This window comes from Pempheris klunzingeri, chromosome 11, assembly GCF_042242105.1.
Source record: "Pempheris klunzingeri isolate RE-2024b chromosome 11, fPemKlu1.hap1, whole genome shotgun sequence".
Lineage (NCBI taxonomy): Eukaryota > Metazoa > Chordata > Actinopteri > Acropomatiformes > Pempheridae > Pempheris > Pempheris klunzingeri.
In genome coordinates this window covers 8,164,951-8,188,452 of record NC_092022.1, presented here as the reverse complement: position 1 = coordinate 8,188,452, position 23,502 = coordinate 8,164,951, and the positions used below count along the sequence as shown (strand labels likewise).

Genomic DNA, 23,502 nt, shown 5'->3' with positions numbered 1-23,502 from the left:
CATAATGTGTGTAGCAGCATGCATTTGTGCAAGAGGAGGTCAAATCTGCTGCAGAGAATCGTTTTACCTGAGTAGACTTTAGGCTGATAGGTTCAGTTATTAGAGAGGGTCAGTGATGTGCAAGCTTGGACTGTTTCTCTCTCACACACACATCCAGTGGTGGAGGGAAGATCCCACTGTACACATGTTAAAAAGTCCTTCATTCAAAATTATACTCAGGGGAAAGAACCCAAGTGTTATCAGCAATGTATTTCAAGTATCAAGAAATAGGTTTAAAGTTGGCTGATCATTATAAAAATGATCCCATTCAGTGTTACAGGCCGTTAGAATATCACATTATTGTAAAGGAAAACCATGAAAGCAGCATTTTTCTGCTTTAGCTGGTCCAAGTGGAGCTAATTTGAACTACTTTATATACCGTTTGGCTCTTCAGTCTATTAAAAATGACACTTTAGAGACTGATAATATATTTTGTACATAAAATTTCAATCTGCATCAGATTATATCAGAGTAGCTTTGTGGGGTAAATTATTTTGTCTACAGCAGAAGTATAAAGTTGCATAAATTGGAGATACTCAAGTAAAGTAGCCTCTGTTTGTACCACAAAATTATTTGATTACAGCAGATTACTTTAGTAAAAGTAGTTACTCTTTATCACTACAGACATGTCAACGAAACACTGTATTTAAAGTATTTTCATCTCTCAGAAGTCATGTTCAACTCTTGGTGAGATTTAAACGCATACTTTATGCAGTTTTTTTTTTAATATAAATTAAACATGAGAGGTTCTTTGTGACCATGTTCAATTTAGCCAAACATTAAACTTCTATTATTTGACAATAAACATATCATATTGTAATTTATTGGCTCAGTAAAAAAAAAAAAGCAGAAAATGCTGAGGCATATATAATATTAACAGTTAAGAGTTAGTGGTGTTGATCAAACTTTATGTAGCTCCATAAGAAAACACTACAGACAAACACCTAAACACGAGCCTATCAGTTTTCCAGGAGGCCACCAGATGGACCTCTGCGGTGCGTAAACTGCGGGTGTCCAGTGATGCTGATTTCACTGCCGGATGTAAAATTAATGCCGGTGAGGCAAACCAGACTGGGCGTGCGTTCAAAAAACCCATTGCTGAATTAGTGTTTGGCCGCGGGCCTGTGTTTGACTGACACCCACCACCACAGTTGTATAACTTTCTCTGTCGGCTTATACTGGGACTAAACTATGTTTTAAGTAGCCTGGTCGTACTGCCCCTTTAACTTCTGAGCCGATTTCCAGAGAGCAACAACCTGTAACTGGCTCAGCGATCCTCCCCCTGATGGATTATTTAGCAGGCGCTCAGTCCCATGTCGCCATCTGCTATAGCAAGAAAAACACGGCGGAGTACTCTCTGAGGCGCAGGACGCCCATAAACAAGCAGGGGTAAATAATAAAACAAAAAGTAGTTGATTGGAAGATAAAAATTAAAAGGTGCGCAACAGGTGAGCAGCATCCTGCGGGCGTCAGAGACTGAGGAGGCGCACAACTGAGCCGCAGCGTCGGGCCAAGCAAAGGAAGCAGGTTCGTTTAGAATAATGGACCGAGTTTTATTCCAACATGTAAAACGGTGCCGCCGCGTATGAAGATGTGCTTAAGCGGAAACGGGTCGTTTGGCTCTGGGAGGACGCGGAGCGACAACTGAGCTGTGCCGCATTATTAACCGGGTGGCTGAGATGATCTGAGGCTTTGAAGGAACAATGCTGACCCCCATCCACACGGTGAACTGATCGGGCTCAACTCAGGCAACCACAGGGAGGAGTCGTCCAGTCTGCGGCAGTCATGGTGGTGGAGGGGGACAGGGCGCTGCTCGCCGCCAGGCAAGGGGACGTGCAAACTCTCAAAGTGCAATTAGCGGCTAAAGCGCTCACCAGCGACGTCAGGGATGTGCTGGGGGCTTCCCCGGTCCACCACGCAGCCCGAGCGGGTAAACTCACCTGCCTGCGTTTCCTAGTGGAAGAGGCAGGGCTGCCGGCCAACTCTCTGGCGAACAACGGGGCGAGCCCGGCGCATGACGCAGCGGCCACCGGCAACCTGGCCTGCTTACAGTGGCTGCTGACCCAGGGTGGCTGTCGGCCAGAGGTAAGAGGCTTGTGCTGTAGTGGGGCACGCTAATGTGCAGCAGACAGTCTCTGTTTCCTCTCACCTGGCTGCCATTTGTCAGCGTGTAACCTACATGCCGATCTGCATGTCACCTCACCAGCTCTAGTCCAGTTTCCTAAGCTTTTCAAACACCACTTAAACTCCATTTCCATATTAATAAAAGGCAACCATTACAGCAGCTCCTCAAGGTAGGGTGACCCATCTGCTCTGAAACTCAGACACATTACTATTTAATTGATAATTTAGTTTACTTCACTAAATAACACGTTTCAAATAAGCCAATAAATCAGGCTTAAACTTATGCTATGAAACTGTACAACCTGTTATCCTGAGTGGTGATCAGTTATCAGTTCGGTGATAGCAAAAGATGACTTCATCCAAGATGGCAACAGCCTGCAGAAATGCACTAACAGACATCAGAACATGAGGTTTTTAACTGCAGCCTGGCTGAAAAACACACACTGCTCCCTTTCAAAGTAAAGAGATCCTCAGTTATTCAGGAGAGCCTGAATGCTTCTTTGTTACTCTTTTGATGACATATTGAACTGCCTGAGGAATAAAAACTCACAAAACTTCAGCACATGTAAAATGTTGTCATGTCGGATTAGAAAACGTGAGGAGTGTCACTGAAAACTGTGTCACTTTAGTTTTGGTCTTTGTTTAAAACCCAAATGCTGTATTCTTCCATGTTCCCTTGGTAATGAAATATGCAAAACTGGATTTGCAAACGTAATAACGTTTATAGAGCAGTAATGCATGAAGTGCACAAACAAGACGACATAAATACAGTGTAGTTTGATATCATAACGGGGAAAATGTTTGGTAAGGAGTCAGTTTGAACCTTCACTTGATGGATTAATCCGTAGGAGCCCTGATGACTCAGTGACCTCTTTTCCAAGTCCTGGCAGGTAGTAAGATGCAAAGTACTTGCACCAGGCGCTTTGAAGGAGCAGTAAAAGCTGTAACACAGTTGTGCGTGTCCTCTAAACTATTCCCTCATGTACCACGAAGATCATATGTGCTTATATTAACCACCACTTAACGCTGTCTGTGTAATATAATACAGACTTTCTATACCTGCCTGTATACTATGCAGGGTATGGTGCAGGGTGTCCAAACATGCATTGGGTGAAAAGCAGAGAGCTCTCTAGACAGTTCAAACATAGACAGACACAACGTTCAATGACTGACAATTCATGTATTCCAGTTCACCTAACCCACACGTGTTTTTTGTACTGAAGGAACCCCATGCAGTCATGTGGAGCCGACTCGATTCATACTTAAGACCTTCTTGATCTGACGTGACTGTTAATGACTAAGCTACCATAATGGGCCGTATTGTGTCTACTAACGTGGAAATGATTTAGACAAAACAACAAAAAGCGATCGGGCACTCGATCTGACTTCTGGTAATTCTACATTTGAAACACAGTAATACAGAGCGATCTTCTATTTACTTTCTCCATTACTTTGCAGGGCGGCCTGATGGACCGCAGGAGAGTGACAAAGAGCATCACATGTCATCAACTAACTGATAAGATACTTGGCTGACATTTAGTAAAACCTATCAATGACCACATGCAGTGCAATCTAGTTGATGGATGGTCAATGCTAGCTTCCACTTTTAACCACCGCGCCTTTTGCTTTGCGTTACTGCACTCAGATCAGATTTTATCAGATGTTAATGATGTTCGTTTGTGGCACTCCGCTGCCTCACACTACAGCTTCTCTGTTGATAAGACTTGAGTACTAATGCACATCTATCCAAAGATGGAGGCAATTCTTTTCCATGTCACGTGTTAGATATTGACACGAAGAATAAAAAAAGAACATGTTTAAAAGGAACATGGGAGCAGTAACATTTTTGAGATAGGGTTGGATGAGAGTTGCAAAAGCTATGATCTGTGCGTCTTTTAGACCATCATAAGATGTTTTTAAATTAATAACCACTGCAGTCTTGTCAGATATTTGGCATTATTATCTGGGACCTTTCAGATCGTCTTTTCTGGCTCAGCTGATTAAACTGTGGGTGTGACTGTCAGTCTGTGCCACTTAGAAACGCAGCAACTTCGAAGCTCAGAATGTACGTATGTGTATGAATGTACGTGTAGTTTTTGATGAGGAATGTTGTATATTTTCACAAACAAGGTATGAACTTATACACAAGTTAAGCAAGGACTCGTTTCTTTGCTCCTGCTGCTCTTAAGATGTGAATGTCCCAAACACATTTCAGGAAATCACAGCATACAGAGCTGTGAGCAGAATCCTTCAAACAGTATCAACACAAAATATCAACCTTTATGAAAACTTTATGCATCTGTATCACACAGCACCCTTCCATTAATTTCAACAATGAACACAACAATTTAGCAGCTAATAATATAATCCTAGAGGCCCAGTCACTGACACAGGTTGCCAGTTTACTTTGACTTTGCTTTGGATGCCAACCAGTACAAGTTTGTGTCTAAAATAAGTCTTTATTGGTACTAGCACTGCTTTCTTAAAAACTTGAGCAATTAACTCCAAATTTCATATTGTGAATTAGACTAACGGCTGGTTTTTGCACAAACATACAGTACAGTATATTCAAAAGGTGACTCATCTAAATTGTCTAATACTCTTCCTCTTGGTATTATTTTGCACCATGAAAGTATTTTGATTGTTATCTTTTTGATGGAGGGAATTGATGGGAAACTTAATTTCAGAACCCCACATTTCAGCTCTGTTCCTCTCTGTTTGATTGACAGCACAGGGACAGTTCTGGTGCCACCGTTCTTCACCTTGCATCCCGCTTCAGTCACCACGAGGTCACCGAGTGGCTGCTGAAGAGTGGCGAGGGGGACCCCGGGGCCTCCACCGATACGGGCGCCCTACCTGTTCACTACGCTGCTGCCAAGGGAGACCTGCCCTCTCTCCGACTGTTACTGGGGAACCGCCCAAAGTAAGAGCGATGTGGTTTTGTCTTTGCTTTTGTCTTTTTAATGTGCTCAAAATATGAACTAACCATCAGAGTGATTTATAAAGTTGTTGATTTCTTCTAACTGTTGTTTGTGCGGGGAATGTTTGTTTAGAATAATCAGTGAGTCATTGATTGTGTGCCTAAAAACACACAGCACTCAACGCACACAAATTCTACACTTTATTTAAATTTATCTTTTTCAAATTATGAATCTGTCGTCTCTAGAAGTTACTTTCAGTTACCACCTTTTTGTTAGTCCTCTGTCCATCCTCTGTGTTTAGTCACTGCTTTGCCCACTCAAAGACATTTTAAGAAGATACATCCATTGCAGACATTACTGAAATTTTGAATCTTAAAATTGAAATGAAAATGAGTTTTTTTTTAGTTGGAAAAACAGCAGTCAGGAGGATAATCATGTTAACAGATATGAGAAAGTTACATAAAAGTACATTAGCAGAGTTATTTATGGAAGGGAAAATGTATAGTGAGTCAGTCATTGTTACAATGATTCATCCTGAAGGGGGTCATTTTGCAATAATGACCGCCTCGCTGTACATTATCCCGCTTATTACAAAGCTTCGTACTACAGAAATCAATAATTGGCCATAAAATATTGATTTAAAAACAATTTCACTGATTTAAAAAATGACATTATTACCTCCACTATCAGGACTGTGTCCATGTCAACGATCTGCCATACAGAAATAACAGACCGTGGAACGCAGTAATTGACCAATCAGAATCAAGTGTTCAACAAAGCCATGTAATAAATTGCATATATATATGAGGATATAAACCTAAACTCTCATCTACATCTCTCTTTCTTCCTCTCTTGCTCTTTCTTTGACCCAGTGTTCTTCAACTGCAGCACAAGCATGATTCTAAAAGAGCCTTTAGACTAAGATAACTTATTTTCGTTGGCTCTGGTCAGTTTTCTCCTACTGTTTGTAACTGAAACTGGCTGCAGGTGATCCACTGTTCAGATGTCAGACTGCTGCCACTTTAGCAGTCTGACACTGACAAATGATCTAGCAGATTTCTAAGGTCAACACGTCAACTCATTTCTTTTCAGATGTTCATCAACAACAAATCAGTAGATGAGCTTTGGGCTCATACTGTACGTAGTATTTACAGCACTAACTGGCACTGTTGGGAATTAACCTGAACTCCCATCTCAAAAAAAAAAAAATACTCTTAGTGATTTAACTTTCACAAAATACTGCTCACGACCGAAGTACGACCCCCGTGTGCTGCTTATGTAATATGTCTTGTATTATTTGTTGACACAAGTCTGTATTGCTAGTCTGTATGAACAAGAAGGGTCCAGTGACTTGGTCAGGGGTGTCTCAGTAACGTGGCTGTTGATTGATGGCTCCCTACAGACAGTGAAAAACAAGGAATCTTGTTTCAACTTAAATTTATTGTTTCTATTGTGGTGATGCACAAACAGATCCCTGTTTCTGGGTAACTGTTAAGTAGACAAGACTATTGGTCGTGTTTGGTTTGTTTTTCAATTAATCATTATTGATGGCAACACCTGTTGGGTCATAAAGGAATGAAAAAAATGGGAAAATATGGAGATAATTATTGAGCTGATCGATGCTCTCTGTGCTGGTTGCCAACTCAACTCACACTCGCTCACTGCTGCCATCAAGAATTAGAAATGTAATTAATTTACAACTTTAAGTTAAACACACTTATCTGGCGAACTGCCTTAACTCTGATGACCCTAGCAGGACGAGCAGCTTGTCCAGGAACAAACCTTGTGCTCTGCACCTCCAATATTGTCCGGTTGCACCCCAGACAGGTGCATAGCTGCTGAAAATTTAATGAGCCTCAGGGACATGGTAGCTCCCTGATAGCTGGGCTCCATTCACTCTTCTCCACCACCACTCCCACTGTTGCTGTTTACCTCCATCTCCACGGCGACACACAGTAGCGCCAACCAGCGATAAGATAATGAGGAAAACAAATCCGTTTGAATAGACGGGCTGCTTTCTAGCCACTAGCCTCGGGCATTGTTTAGACTGGAACTTTGCAGAGGAGAGATAACATTCTTCTTTCAGGGTTTATTACAAGCTGCACATTTGTATCAGTGAGTTTTAAGAGGTAACTGGGTGGCTCCGAGTTTGCTCTCCTTGAAAAACCACAAGGACAAGATGACCCCCTCTATTACATCATCACTTAAATAACTGACAGCCTACTGATGGTACAACATAAGGAGAGTGTTGCTGCACAGAGAAAACAGTACACACACCAACAGGTAGTGAATGGTAAACTACACATGACAACACCTACATCTGAAGTCTTTTGCTGCATTTTCTGTTTGCAGCATTACACTAAAGATTTGAGTTGTTTGTCACACTGTTTGTCACCTTACACAATATCAAGGCAGTGAAAAACATCAACACAAGAACTCATACTTCTGCCTAGGACTTTGACAGTTGATAGGCTAGTTTGAGGGTTAAAGATATATACATCTTTTAAATCAATCAGTTTATTGTATAGTTATTGTCTTTGGATAAAGGTATTACGAATGTGGCAAGCAGATGCACTTTCTATGACATGTGCACAGGTCAAAGTACTCAGACATTAAGACTAGCACTAATGTTTTATCCTAAAATGTCCACAGTATCCAGCTCTCTACAATGCTGCACCCATCAAGTATTTTACCGTTTGTTAGATTTATGAGCTACATCTGAACCGGTAGCTTGTTCGAGCGTCCATCCCAGACAACCAAAAACAACAGGCTCATGTGCTGTGCCTCTGCCGATAGCCTCGGTACACAAAAGAGTGAATGAAAGAGGGTTAGACAGAGAGAGAGGCTATAGACAGGTTACGCAATCAATTAGTGCAGATTAAGATCTTTGGCCAAACCATAATTCCAACATACAGTTGCCATTTATAGACCTCTGCATTAGGATATTCTACAAAGTTAGTCAACTAGACTTCAGTTGGAAACACACCAAGGTGGACTTGGTCTAATTTACTCAGACTTAAAATTTACATATTTAGTCTTTTACTTTTCTCACTTCTGGTTTACAGAGTGGTTGCTGGAGCAGGAATACATCCTGTATCACTTATTGTTCACATAGTCCTGCATAAAATTAATGCACACTGGCATTAATTTCCTCACCATCAAAGAAAAGATCACGTTCCAAAATGTTCATCCTGTATCCACGAATCTGATGCAATAGCAAGGCAAAGCTTCAATAATAGTTTAAGACAAGAAAGGACAGTTTGACACACACAGTTAGTGCTCATTCAAGTTTTGATTCGTCAGTCTTAAAGTTAGGTGGTGTTCAGCACTGAGAGTAAGGGTTAAATTAGTGAGTAGAGTATTTCTCTCAGCCAATGGCTGAGCTGCACTTACTTTCTTCAGCACTAATCTTCTTAACCTTGTACCTTCTTGGTACAAGTTGGATAAAAAACCCCTTTCTGTTCGCTTTAACAAGAAGAGGTTTAAACTGAGGAAATGCAATGTAACGTGCCATTTTGAGATGCCTCTGGGCAAAGGCCCCACAGTATTACAGCTGTACACTTTGTAAGAGTATTGCTGCCAAGTTAAAACCTTAGATGTGCAGTTTTTAAAAGGGAATGATTATATGCTCCCATACAGGTTTCAAAAAATGGCAATATGTTTGGGTTTTGAGGTGAACATAAGGCTGTTTGTGCTGTCTGTGATTATGTGCAGCTTCAGTAATACCCTAAAATCCTTATGTGTTCTACTCTACTACTGTAATTTACTCTTAAATTTAATGTAATTTAACTTTGCTGTCCTCTTGTAGTTTTGGGGTTCTGCTGTCAACAAGCTGTAGCCTCCAAAAGCCATAGATAAGAGCTGCATGTATTATGTGGTCAGTACATTTTCATGATGGAATATGTAAAATGCATGTAAATATCATGCATAAGAAACTTAAGTCACATAAATGCGTAAATTCAACCACAGCATTCTTAATTATTTAAACAGGAGAAGTCATTGAGAAGCTAACGAGCTTTTATCAGGCAAGAAGACCATTAGTGTGACATCAATTACTTTACTAGTAATGAAGATAACCTTGGTCTTTGTTACCGTGTACATGGGGGAAGGGAGGGGAGGTGTCCTGACAATTACTGAGGTAAATTACTCATCGGAGCTGAACGGGAAATATATCAAATGTCTGCTACTTCAGCGTGTGTTTTTTCTCCTTTGAGTGACAAAGTGACGGACGAGGTAGTGCCCCTTGTGCCACTTGGTAGCTCTGTCGTCACACAAGGCTAACCTCTTTCTTAGGTCTTTGAAATCTACACCTGTTCTCCAAAAGCACTTCTTTAGTGGAGTGTTCAAGCCTCTTCACTTTGAAGAGCTGTGACAAAGGCAGTGTGTGCTTTGTTAGTCATGTCCATCTTACCTCGAATATACTCAACTATCTCACTCTCACAAAGTTTGTGGTCAGGATTAATGACATTTGTACGCTTCTCTCTGACATGGACCCCAGTGAGCAGGTGAACTTCAGCCCACTTTTGTTACACTAATGAATAATTAACCGGTCTGCCCACTTCCTGATGACAGAACCACAGATTACTTCCCCTTCTTATTTTCAAATACTTAAGATGTGCTTGCTTTTACTTGCAACTTCCCTTGATTACCCAGACTTTGACTATTTATTCCAACATTTTTTTCCTAAAAGACAAGCATGTGTGTCAATCGTAGGCACACATCTTCCTACACTTCTTTGAAATACCTACAATTTCCGCAGAAATGTTATTTTGTGTGTCTCTTTTCTGACTCAGGGGACCTGATTGATCATAAACAGATACAGTATTAACTGTATATTTATATATTTGGACAAGAAGGCGTTGTCACCCACATGTTGTAATGGGGGGAGTTTTGGCCTTGAGCCACATCCTTTTGAGGGAAAGTTTGGCAGGGTCATGTTTGTATGTACAAGATCCACCCGTCCACTTAATCCCTGCCCCTCTTTACCCTCACTTCTTCTGCCCCTCTTCACCTACTCAGACTGTCTTGGCAACCCATCCTTAAGCACAAAGCAAGTCGGGCAAAGCCAGTGGAGGGATAATCCTCTTAGGAGACGCATTGCTCGGTTGTCAGCGTCCAAATAAAGCACAACCTTATGGGATTTAGTGGGAAAGCACTCGTTCACTCCCTGACCTCCCACTGTGACTGAAAAGATCTGGGACGAGGAGGGACACAGCTACTGGAAGAGCTTTTGCATGGGAGGCGGGGTAAAGGGTAGTTGAAAATAAAAGGGAGCAGGATTTGGTTCGGCATCACTGCTGTCTGCTCTCAAAATAGCCGTATGTTGACATTGACATAGGGATGTTTTCCAGTCAGTTACCTGTTGCTTTCTGACTACATTTGCACAGGCAACATTTAAGATAAAGCTAAAAACACAAAACAGACAACTGAAATAGTAGAAACACTGATATGACTGCATATTTTGAATGAACTAATGTTTTGTTAGCCACTCCACACAGCACTTTCCCATCCACACTGCAGAGGTTGGATAGAAGTGATCTCATTAGACAGAGCTACCTCCCTCCACACTTCCTTTCTGGAGAGAAGTCTGACTCAACTCACAGTCATTCTGGTACAGAGGAAAAAAACACCCAGGCTTGTTTATATTTTATTTAAACTAATCACAAGTGTCTTTAGTGGCACTAAACCCAGGAAGCAGCAGTGGTGCCCTTGTTTTGGTGGAACATTTGGAAGTGGGGAGATGAGCCCTTGAATTAAAATGGTAAAAGCCCTGAATGAAAATAAAATCCCACTGAACTGCATGTGAATCCACAGCTGTAACTGGGTGTCAGCAGATCTTATTGATGCTAACTTGGACAAAAGTATAGGTGAAGAATTAACTCTTCTTTCATTTCAGCCCAAACATTTAGGTTTCAGTGAAGGAAGGACAGGCTGCAACATACAACCTCTGTTATAGAAACTTGGTCTCCACGCGTCTCTTTAATTACCTTATGGTTTGGTGTTCCTACAGCTTTGTCAACTCCCAAACTAAGAATGGTGCCACGCCGCTCTACCTGGCCTGCCAGGAGGGTCATCTGGAGGTCGTCCAATACCTGGTCAAGGATTGTGGGGCGGATCCGAGCATCAGAGCCAATGACGGGATGACACCTCTGCATGCTGCTGCCCAGATGGGCCACAACACCGTCATCGTCTGGCTGGTATATTGACATTCATTCATGCCTGAATTCTTATCCCATACTTAATGCGTTGTTATACCAATATTTCCAAAGTTTCTCTATGCAGACAAATTGTCAGATAATTAACTTCTTTAGATATTATTCACTGATACTCTTGGGACTTTTCCTCCAAAGGCCGCTTTCATTAATTCCTCTTGCTTTACCAGATGACTAACTTGTGCCCTCTTTTAGATGAGTTTCACAGAGATCAGCCTGACAGACAGGGACAGTGACGGGGCCACGGGCATGCACTTTGCAGCCAGTCGCGGCCACTCAAAGGTACTCAGCTGGTTGCTGCTGCACGGCGGAGAGATCGTCACTGACAACTGGGGAGGGACCCCGCTCCATGACGCTGCAGAGAACGGTGAACTGGAGGTGTGTGTGGTTTGTGTCGTATTGTTTACTTCTGTAGCACTCAGAGTTGGACTGAAATTAACCGTGAAATAGAATACAGGGAAATAAACTTCTTTGTTGTGGCTTTGTATGAGTAAAGACAGCAGCATAAGTCACCAGAGAATGTAAATGAGAGAAAGAGCGACTGTGATTTTCTTAAAGAGATTACAAGGTGCAACATTATCTGTGTCTATCTATAAAAGTCTGCTATACTGAAACTAGCTTTTGAATCACATATAGAGATCATCTCTCCACTTTTGGTATTAATTTGCCAAATATCCCTCAAAAGTTGAAAATACAGTATATATTTAACATAGTGGTATGTTGGTATTTGAATGTAAAGACTTTCTGAAGGATGATTTGGTGGAGTGATTTTGTGCTAATTTTAGCTAAATGATATTTGTATAAGTTACAGTATGTTGGAGCATTATGATTGTGCTCACATATTCATATCGAGTTTCACACTTAACCATCTATTTTGAATGAATGGCCTCTGGCTTATGGTTTCACCACCACTCTGACCAACTACTTTGACTAACCTACTCTTGTATCCAAGTTTGATATATTTAACAGAGAACATTTGCATTTTTTGTCTGATATTTGCGCTGCATAAGAATTGTTTGGATGACCCAAACCCTAAATTACAGGGTGCTGGCCCACATTTTGGACTCAAGAGAGCATTATTAAGAAGCTAGCAGAAACATGAGTCAATATGGCAACACAAAGCTTGCTCAGTCTAAGAAAAACAAGCTTAGTGTGGCCTCCAAGTTTCTTTTGATTACCAAACAAATGCCTTGTTTTAGAGAGGAAGAGGAAAGTTTCCCCAATCATTTAGAAACCACAGAAGTACAGCATATCAGCCCTACACCTACTAGTATTCTGCTTTTAGGACAGATGTTTAATTTCCTGTTATTTATGATAGTGACTTATGAGCCAGACTGTGTCCATAAGTCTATTAATTAGATTATCATTGAAGAATCATGTGAAATCCCCCTACTGAGGATGGGATAACAAATTCAAATGTAGTTATGGATATTTTTCAATTCTTAACTATGGTATATTAAGTGTAAATATAATAACAACTGACAGAACACTGTGAATATCTTTTTTACAGCATTAAAGTTAATAACTAAACTAAATTAGACTTATTCTAACTGATCAAAGCTGATTAAGCCAACAATCACTTTCACTGACATGTTCTCCATCTTGTTAATATTTGACTTCTACCACTTACTCTGTCTCTCTCATGTCTCTTCAGTGCTGTCAGATCCTTGTGGTCAATGGGGTGGACCTGGGCATCAGGGACCAGGACGGCTTCACAGCAGCAGACCTGGCTGAATACAACGGCCACTCCCAGTGTGCCAAGTATCTGCGCACTGTGGAGAACATGGTGAGAGACACACCTGTGCCCAACATGACCTCTGACCTCCCTGTGAACCAGGCCAAACCCTAAATAAGACTCTGGGCAAATCTGAGGGATTATGACATGATTAAAGGAATAAGAAAGAAAAAATTTGATATATTCCTGTTACACAAAACTATGTTTATTTCTCACAACTTTTCTCAAATGTTCACAGTTATTGTGAAATCTAAAAGTTCTTCAGATGAATTGATCCAAACAGGGAATACAACTCTTTGGTTGCACTGTTCATAATTTATGTTGAGACTAAAGCCATAAACAGGGCGTCATGAATAGATGTCTCATTTTAAGCCGTCACAAAACAAGAATTTTGAGGAAAAGCAGCTTTAGGTGCTGTTTTTTTTCCGTTTAATGATTAAACAATGTCTCAGACTCTCCTGATTAGGTTCTCATCAAATGTGGGAACATGTGTCTTACAGATGTGTTTTTTGCATTCTGAAACACTAATTGGTCTAATGGGAGCTCTACTCTTCAAAACAAGACATCATAAAGAAGTTGTTGCAGACAGAGCACATTTGTGAAGGACGGCCATGAACTGTTGCTTTGTTTGTTCCATCAATAGCACAAATGCCCAACTACCACTTCATACCACACGGCATGAAATTATAATGAGTTATCATGTCTGCCTTCATAACTACATATTCCATGACAGATGCTGTGTAATATTAGCCAAATACTTGATTTTAAATAGTCTAATAATAATTCTTACTCAGTTGGTCACCTTGAGCCAAAGCCCAACCCTGGAAAACACAAGACTGTGGATATTACAACAGAAAACAGCTGTCACTGACCAACATGTCCCTCAAAGTACATCAGCTTATCTGTGCTAATTAACAGAGCCGCTTGACACGTAGTGACCGCCACGGCTTCAACCCACTGAAATCCCCAAGTGGCCAGAGGAATAATAACTCCTCCACAATGAACTCTCTTTGGTGTGTGGGAAACATATTTCCCCCCTCTTGTGCTCTTCCCATTAGGGACACTCAGCCAAGTGCACTGTGGGAAAAGCAGAGGGCCCCAGAGCCCTTTTCATCAGCTGTGAGATGTTTCATTAGTGTGCAGTAATTAAACTCATAATGCCGTTCTCCTCGTGTAAGTCATCAGGGGCTGAGGCGTGGTGGGATTTAGAAATTGATGAATGAACAAGATCATTATTCATATTAACAATAATTAATTTATCCGTCTTGTGTAATGGCACTGAGCCTTTTAATTATACCTACATTAAATGAATCAAACATGTTTTTAATAATGAGCAGTTGCTTACTTAAGTTACTTAATAGGTTCATGGTTTTGTTATCTATTGTGGAAATCATATCCACATACTGAACAGTTCAGATATACTGACGCTTATATTCATGAACTGACTCCTCTGACAGAGCGTGGAGCACCGTGTTTTATCTCGGGACCCGTCAACAGACCTTGAGTACAAGCAGCCGGACTCAGGCCTCTCGTCCCCAAACACCACCATGCCACCGACTAGCCAGACGGCACACTTTGACATCAGTTCACCATCCAGCTCCCTGTCCAACTACGACTCAGCCAACTCCAGCCAGTCCAGCACTGGGGAGAAAAGGAGCAGCTTAACGACGTCACGAGGCCCCCCTGCTCAGCTGAACACAGTCGCGCACACAGGTTTGTAATGCATGTGGTAAAAATAATACACATTTTTCACGTGTTTTCTTCGATGATGATGATCCAGCAAAGTGACTTAAATATACTTTCTATGATATTTTTCAATTTAACTCATTATCAGAATGTCACGTGTTGTCTCCAACGACAGCAAAGCTGCCTTTCTTTTACATGCATTTCATTGATAATACGACCTTACGCTAATTACTGAAGTGGAGCTAACATCATGCAGCACTCCTGCTTCCTTTTGTTCTGTCACAGGTGCATGGTACACTGGTGCTGCACCCTAGTGGTCTGTGTGCAGATAGTTTGTTTGGGATGGTGAATTGGACCATCAGAGCCACTCATGTTTCTCATTCATGTTTGATTGGTGCATTAACAAACTGAGTACATACATATGTTGAAATGTTTAACAAAACTAAGCAAGTAATTTGAAATCAGCAGCACACCATGTGCGGCTTCCTGTGAGAAACTTAGTCAGTCTACATTACAACATGTCTACTTGGACTGTGTTTTTGTCACAGGTGCATCAGAGACAGCCATTTCAGACATGCAGGCGTATATGGACATGCTAAACCCAGACATCGGCTCAACAACGGCCAACAAGACTGACATACCTGCCGACTCCAAGCCTCCGCCCCCGCCACCACCACCACCACCAACCTATCCACCCCCACCTCCCCCACAGTCTCCCCCGATGCCCCCTCCACCCCCAAGCTACCCAGCGCCACAGCCCCCTACAGAGCCGTCGTCAGTCGAGTTCCTGAAGGTGAAAAGCAACTTGCGCCATGTGGACAGCAACGCTGGAAAGAAGGAGGTAAACACAGAGGTGGTGAGCTCAGGCTTGAACTCAAAATATGAAACTGTTGAGCATCAGAGTTGTGCAAAGATTTTCTCACCTAGAGGGAAATTTCATAAGAATTCATGGCATTTTTCATTGAATGATTGTTTGTGCAGGTTCACTGTGTTAAATGAATAAGTGCATTCTTACCCTCTGAATTATTTGTATTTTAAAGACAAGCAAACGGACCGAGTATGCGATAGAACAAAATGGCAGCAATTACTTAGTATTCAAAATCTTGTTTTGCTGCTCACTACTGAGTCCAATATTAGTCTCTACTTTATGGAGAGTAATTAATTAGTGAATACAGGACTGATTTCAGACACATCTATAGTATACATCTATAGCATTAATACACAGTGTGTTAGGAAGGTGTAGCTCAAACATGCTCCCTTTATTTTATCATAACTGCAGATAACCCAGTTTTTGGGAAACATAAAATTTGATTGATGCTATGGAACAATTCTTAAGAAGCAGAAGGGCTGGGATGTTTGGGATAAGTTGGCCATTAGCTGCCATTTTCCCTTATGTCTAATCAGTTGGGCTATTGCTCTTGTGTAAAGCTTTGTCTGGGTGCCTACAATGATGTTATTGTGTTAGCATGGCTAACGAGGCTAACAAAGATGCTCATTACTGTCACATGTCCTCTGGGTTGGCACACAATGGTTGTTGTGATGGGTTTGATCTTAATTCCAGTAATTAATCTGGCTTCAGATCACTCAAACGTGTGATTGAAGAGCTGAAAAGAACAGCAATTAAAACTGGCATCAACACTTACAGTTACAGTGCTGCTTCAGGTGGTTCAGTACTGCTGCAAAGTGCGTTAAAACTGGTGCTTGTTCTAACTGTAATTGACTTGTTGAGAGAACATTGTAAACACGACAAAGAAAACCAATCTGAAAGATCACTTTCACCTCATGAAAAATTTAATTCCCGATTGTGATTATGTCTTCTAGTGTGATGATCGCAAGACAAGAATCTCCAGTCTTATGATCAAATCTGTTTAGCTCCAACCAAACACCATAAAAGTAGACCAAAAGATATGTAATTTAGGTAATCTTTCAAATAATTGTTGTTTTATTCTTTATTTGATTATTTTCATTAAGTATAACAGAAAGTTCAAAGTAATGTTTTTATCTTGGGCAGTAATTGTTAAGTAGCACACCTCTAATTCAGCCAAATTTAAGGTTTTCAATGCTGTGTTGTTTCATCTGAAAGCAGAAGTACAGCACAAAGTAGGGAGCTGCAGAACCAGCTAATTTGTAGGAAAAATCTATTGTGCAGACAGAGAGACGGAGGCTGTGTGTATAGATCTGTTATGCAAAGTCAGTTGTTAGTTGCTATCAAGTCCACAGGTAGCAACAGAATCCTGTCTCCAGGGTGAGCTCAGTGTGTGTGCGTGTGTGTGTGTTTGTGTGTGCGCATGCGCCATCGGCTATATGGGGGAAAGTCTTTAATTAATGCCACCCCCTGTTCTGTCTCCACCCCCTCACTGTGGGCTGGTACCCAGGTGACCAGCCTGGGGCGCACCCTCATTAACAATGTAACAGAAGCCAGTACTCTGAATACACGCACACATGCGCACGCACACACACACACACAAACACACAATTAAGATCAATGTGTACCATACACATTGGGAAAAATGGGCACCATTGTAACAGGGAATGGTAACCTCAACAAGGTTTACAGTTGATCAGATGGACCAATCTCACAATCTGTGTGTAGAAAACTCTCTTTAAAAACTCTTACTGTTGACTTACTAAAAGACAGTGTAACAAACCTGTTGAATTGTAGATGTAAGTGAAGGTCAGGTTTGTTTTTTTGTTTATGACTAGATAAGCTTTCTCTGCAGCTGCTTCTCTTATCTCATTTGTCTGTATTTGCTTTGACCGAAGTCAAATGTTTCGTGTGGCTGCTCAACATGAAACATTTGCCTCTCAAGTCCTTTATTCTTTTAAGTCTAGATCTGCTGTAGTCCCTCCAGACAACCTGTGACTTGTCTATTTTCAGCTATTTCTGCTGCTAATTTGGGACACTGAAAGCTAGAATATTCTAATACTCCTAAAGCCTGAGAAATTTAAGTGCAGTCGGCCATGATGAGGGCAGCACCTGGGTCTTTGTGCTTTGCATAAGAGGCAATGGACAGGGCTGGGGAGTGGTTGGTCTGCGGGCTCGTGGTGACATCATTGCTACTGCTGTGGCCGGCCTGATAGGTTATTGATGAGGACTGTGGGTAAAGTGAGAGGGCAGGTAGTGTGACAGACATAGCGCTGGGCGGAGAGGAGGTGACGCTCTGGATTTGGTGACAGCTACTCTCTGTGCTACACTGGGCTTTGCGGATGAGGTTCTGTCCAGACTGGAGGAGAGCTGCAGGAGGGGATTGTTAACACAAAGGTACGGTGTTAAGAGGAGTTAGAAAGCTTTGTTTTTACCAGTCACAAAAATGATCTCATGTAGACGTTTAGGATGCGGATACTACAATTTGCTATATGTACTTTGGCTGCTATGTGGCTGAACAGTGAACGTGTTGCATTTATTTTTATTTTAATATTTAATATTATGTACTTTCCTTTGCCTTTCTGTTATAATAAGTTATTGTAAAGTAATGGCAAAGCCTACTTGTGCATGACCTTTAGTAATCTGAGGCTTTTGCCAAACCACATGCAAATGTGTTAAACCATGTCAACCTGCAACCAGACTGAGCAACCTCTGATAATGCACACGAAAACATTAGAGTGTAAAAACAGCTACATAACAATGACTTACTGCTGACAGACAGATCAGTATAATGGGGAGAAAGGCTGTCTGTGTGAGGGATAGGAAGGGGCAGCATAAACTGCTTTGTGCATTTGCTATTGTTGGACCTCCTCCCTGTAGGATGATAATCAAATGATCTGTAGTGCTCCCCTGCTCACATTACCAGTGCTCAGGGACCATTTCTTTGACAGCTGACATGAGTCAACAAAACTAAACAGGCTTATAAGAACATGACACCACAAACGGAGGAGAGGTCAGGGGTCAACCATCAGTTATTGTGTTAACATTGGATATCTGCTTGACATGTGGGGCTCATGTCTGGATTTCATGAGAAGTTGTGGCGTTGGAAAGCTTTAAAATGTAAATGAACCCAAGTCTAATGCTGATTACTGAATTTGAAAGGCAAAGTAAGTATACACTTTGCTACGATGACAAAGGCATGCCTGTAGTTGACAGCTTTCAAGGTACATTTTAAAAACAGGAGGAACAGGAAAAAGAGGTTTCTCCATTTTGATATGGCATATGGCATCAATTGTTGCTTTATGTTAGCAATTCCTAGGAAAATATTTACACATTGGCCTGAAAAGCATTTTAGTAATTATGTCTTTTTAAAATGCAAGTTGAGCTGTGCACTGCTAAAGTCTGATTCCACTGAAATACACACAGTGTATTCTCATAGCAGCATACAGAGAACACTGAGAAGACACCTGAAGATTGACAGGAGTTGGATATCCTGCCTTTACATCTCCTTGTCTGAGATAGATGTCAGAGCGGAAAGTGAGAGTGTTGAACTGAAACAGCCAAGTTAGCAACCTCTGACCCTGCTCTGTGGACGGGGGCGTCTCTATTACATTGGTGCAAAAGCTGAATGTGAACTCTTATGTTCTGTGGCCCCACAGACTTTACATAAAGCATAAATGCTAAAGTTTTACTGGAACTGAATTAAAGCTTTGTTCTGTTGTTCAAATAAGACTGCTTTGGTCACACATAAGAGCTAATCTGGCAACAAAACCTACTAAGTACGTCTTAAAATGTGTTGTCCCACAAATGACAAGGATTTCTGGAATGAATTTCTACAACAGTGTTTCTGTTATTATACCGTTGTTGGCAAAAAAACAACTTTGAAACACGTAATTTTCTTTAACAGTTTTACTACCATGTAACTGATAGTAATATGCTGATTGTTTTCTTGATAGTTTTTCTGTAAAATACCAGAAAATAGTGAGAGCTCAAAGTGATGTCTCCAAATTTCTTGTTTTGTCTCACAAACAGTCCAGTTGACTATCACTTCAATCGACAACTCAATTAATCATTAAGATATGAATTAATATTGATAACTAATCATTCCAGTTCTAATTTTACTTAAACAATAAAGGATTCTAAAAACAAGATGGCAATAAAAAGTATGTGCTAACAAAAACTACTTTTTGAAAAATATTCAAGTAAATAGATTAAACCAAAAACTATCTAGAGGTATTTATTTTTCTCACTCTCATTTTTTACTCTTTTTAGCTGACTCCTGGAGAAAGCCACGACAAACTGCGGCGTGTGGATTCAAACAGGAAGTCAAGGAGCTTCAGCAAGCAGCCCAGCACTGGGGACTACTACAAGGCCCTGGGCAGCGACACAGCCGAGCCCCAAGGGAGTAAAGGCATGGCGCCTAATGAGGAGGTAAGCTAGATGTCCACATGTACATAACATCTCCATTGTAGAATATGTTGTGGTGTATCAGTGGCTCCCTCCGCCATCATATGCTTTTCAAATGTTTCAAAAAACGTTTTTTTCTCTTGACAGCTTTGCTGTGCAAAACTGTAAAATGTGTGTGAAGGTTGCCACAACAGTGGATCTATGTTTCTCTGCACCACCTTAATAGCTACAAACCAACAGGTGGTGACCTGATGGCTGACAGGAAAATCTAACCATTAAAACATTAAAAGTTGTAAATGATTTAGCATGTTATTCATGGTGGTGTATGAAAACCTACATATTGAAATATCATGGCTTACTACATGCATCATAAAAAAAACACACCTGTTGGTGATGATGTAACACTGGGCCTCTGCAAAAGAGATTTTGATCTCAATGAGATTACCTTAATAAATAATAATACTATTAAATTAAGGTTGTATACATCAATTAGGGAATATCTTGAGGAGGAATGTCGTTGATCCCCCTAACATAGTTCCTCAGTCTGAGCAGGGAGCAGTGAAGCTATTTTGGAGGCTCGTGGTGGCCTGACTGCAAACACTTCATGTTGGTTTTTCCCTTCATTTGTTACCCATCTGTGTATTCCTATGTAGTATGGTGTGCACTGCAAAGTCTTTGTAAATTTAAAAAATGATAGTATATGCCCTGCTTGTACTGTTTCGGCATGTTTGGGCATCTCATAAAGTCCTGTTCAGCGCCAGGTTTAGTTGGGTGATGGTGTGATGGCATTAGGTTACCACACCGACGGGTCTATTTGCCTGTGCATTATGGCACTCAGCATGTTACATAATCGCATGTGCGTTTGAGCTTTTGTTTGCCAGCTGATGCAAACTGCAGCCTCATTTCCATTGCATCTTGAGTCTCCACCCTGTTGTGTAAACTGTCCAAGAACCTACAATGGAACAAACTCAGGACAATCCCAGAAAGGAGAGCAATCAGCAAGAAGTCCCTAATTAAACTATAAAACTATAAAAAGGAAAATGTCACTCATTTTCTATTTTTTCTGGATCCGAATGCTTGTCTTTTTTTAAATAGAGAAAAGGAGGTTAAGCTACAAAGCAAGTCTTTGAGATCCCAGTAATACACAGATATATGCAAGTGTGTAAAACGTTAATTCAACTCTGACATTCAGTCACATTATGTCAGAAGACTATTCACATTTTCTCTGATTAATATATTTTCTTTCAAGTGTGGCAATAATGACTCACAGATTTAAAATGTAATGCACCGTGTTATTTTTCTATTTACTGTAGATGGAAATTCTATTAAAAAAATCTATATATCTATAATCTATCTTTGGTTGTTTCTCAAATAACTCAAAAAGCCATAAAAAGCTAAAGAGAATCTTTCAGTTCAGACATCAGGCCTCAAAATACTGCTCTAATGTGCATCTCAGCGGGATTAGTTTTCTTATGAAAGGAAGACTGCATAAAGCAAACATACAAATAAAAATATTCATCCAGGAAATTTTCTGTCTGTGTCTACATGTACTCCCCAAGAATACTGTTTAAACTACCTGTTTGCTGCCCACATACCTACACAGGCAGCAGACTGAATACAGTCTGTTAGACTCTCATCAACGTCCCTGGAGAGGCGTTCTTATAATCTCATGGGTATCATGAGTGGGGGTGTTCTGGGTGATACGGGGTACAATCCACATTGAGCCAATTAAGGCCTCAGCGGGGCCCCTCCTGGTCTCAGAGGCACCCTAGCAGATGGACCGGCTAATCAACGGAAGCAGTGGCACGTGCTGCCAAGACCCATCTGGACACAGCCCTCCCCCCCAGCTCTCTGGGGGGTTTGAAAAGTAAAGGGGGCAACAATGACGAGCACGCGTCTGGAGAATAAAGGAGGGGCGGGGTCGAGTTAAATGTCACGGTCCATTAACTCGCATCCAGCAGGGAGTTATGGCACGCCTTCAGAGCGTGTCAGGCACGTGCGTGCTGGGGGGTGTGGGGGTTAAAGCACTATCACTTGCAGTGACAGATGGCTTTGTCCCACTATTTTCCCCTTAGAGCCACACCCTAGAGATTAGGTCATATTAGCTCTGCTACTAGTGATAGCGTATTATGTCTTTATTAAAGACGGCAGGAGGCAGAAGGAGGACACATCTAAAAGGGCTGGGTACATCTGTCACGGTTGACCGTCTCTGTGCAAGAATTTAATGCTGCTCAGCCCAGCAGGAGTGTCAACTGGCATGCCTATGCAAGCAGGGAAAACAAATTCATTGCCACTGTTTTGTGTTTACTTGTTTATTGTTATTCAATTAATAAATAATAAAAATAAATCAATAAAATAAGTTAGAATATTGTTGACAAAAATAAAATAAAAAAATATTTGTTTCCAAAACAAACACCTGGCAAATGTAATGCAGATTTCACACTGATTACCAGAAGCAAACAAACACTTTGGGATTTTAATTATCAATATTCAAGCGGTGTTTAAATGTAAGTGAACATTACAAGGGCCATATATCATATCCCTGTTATCAGTTACCAAATATTGGCTAACAGAGCGATATAACAATGGGGTTGCTAAGAGACATCGAGCATAGGTGACTACAACAAGTTAATGAGTCTAAAATACGCCTGATTAATTCTGCCCTGTCCCTCCCTCTTCACTTGTCAGGGCTCCGTGTTATTGGAGGAGCCCACCGACAGCCCCGCCCACACCTCTGAGAATGGTACCACAGAGGAATCGGTTGCACCCCCACCTCCTCCACCTCCGCCCCCTCTTCCACCAAGCAACCCAATGCCAACACCTCCTCCACCTCCTCCTTTGCCCCCCGAGACGCCAACCACCCCAAATTACTCTGCCAGTAGCAACTCCACCAACCAGCGACGCCCATCTTCCTCATCAGGAAGTGAGTGTCCCTTAACTTTTTTTTTCCTTCCTCTATCCTTTCATCCATTCATTTCCTACTTTTTGGCACTAAACATCTGTTAAAAACTCTTAAAAAAGAAAGAGGAAACACAATTAACTTTTTTTTTTTTTTTTTTTTAACACATTATTGTACTATTATTTCTAGAAAGCAGCCCCCCTGTATTAATGGGCACAGTGTAATCTCACTGGGTAAAGATGAGTTGAGTCTGACCCTAGCATCCTAAATAACAGATTATAAATTAATGATGTAGGGCTACCATTACTCTGGGAACTGGTTTAGTGTTCAGCCATTTCCTTAAGTGCACTGTGCTGCCCTGTATGCTGCTGTCTGACAGTGTACATGCTGCTCTAGTCACAGAGAAACTGCAACTGTTGTGTAATACTGGGAGTTTTTTTTTTTTTTTACAGTAGTTAAGATGAATTGTCTATAAAAAGCACAAACATTTGATCTATAAAAAATTAGTCCTGTTGTGGGGTAAGATGTGGTAGTTTCACCAATGCAGCGACTTTCTGCAAAATGCAGAAACTGCAGTGTTGTTAAATTTCATGTTTAATGAAATGTGTCACAAT

The 23,502-nt window shown here is 41.1% G+C and overlaps 1 protein-coding gene across 1 annotated transcript in view; it reads left to right on the top strand.

Moving 5' to 3' along the window:
* The first annotated feature begins 1,822 nt into the window (after positions 1 to 1,822).
* The window catches only part of espn (espin), a 40,641-nt gene continuing 18,961 nt past the window's right edge, over positions 1,823 to 23,502 (top strand). The window contains exons 1-9 of the mRNA XM_070839465.1: positions 1,823 to 2,124; positions 4,893 to 5,086; positions 11,095 to 11,281; positions 11,492 to 11,674; positions 12,951 to 13,082; positions 14,489 to 14,744; positions 15,266 to 15,558; positions 19,855 to 20,013; positions 22,678 to 22,912. Of these exons, the coding sequence (XP_070695566.1) occupies positions 1,825 to 2,124; positions 4,893 to 5,086; positions 11,095 to 11,281; positions 11,492 to 11,674; positions 12,951 to 13,082; positions 14,489 to 14,744; positions 15,266 to 15,558; positions 19,855 to 20,013; positions 22,678 to 22,912 (1,939 nt within the window). The 5' untranslated portion in view covers positions 1,823 to 1,824. The remainder of the gene's footprint in view (positions 2,125 to 4,892; positions 5,087 to 11,094; positions 11,282 to 11,491; positions 11,675 to 12,950; positions 13,083 to 14,488; positions 14,745 to 15,265; positions 15,559 to 19,854; positions 20,014 to 22,677; positions 22,913 to 23,502) is intronic.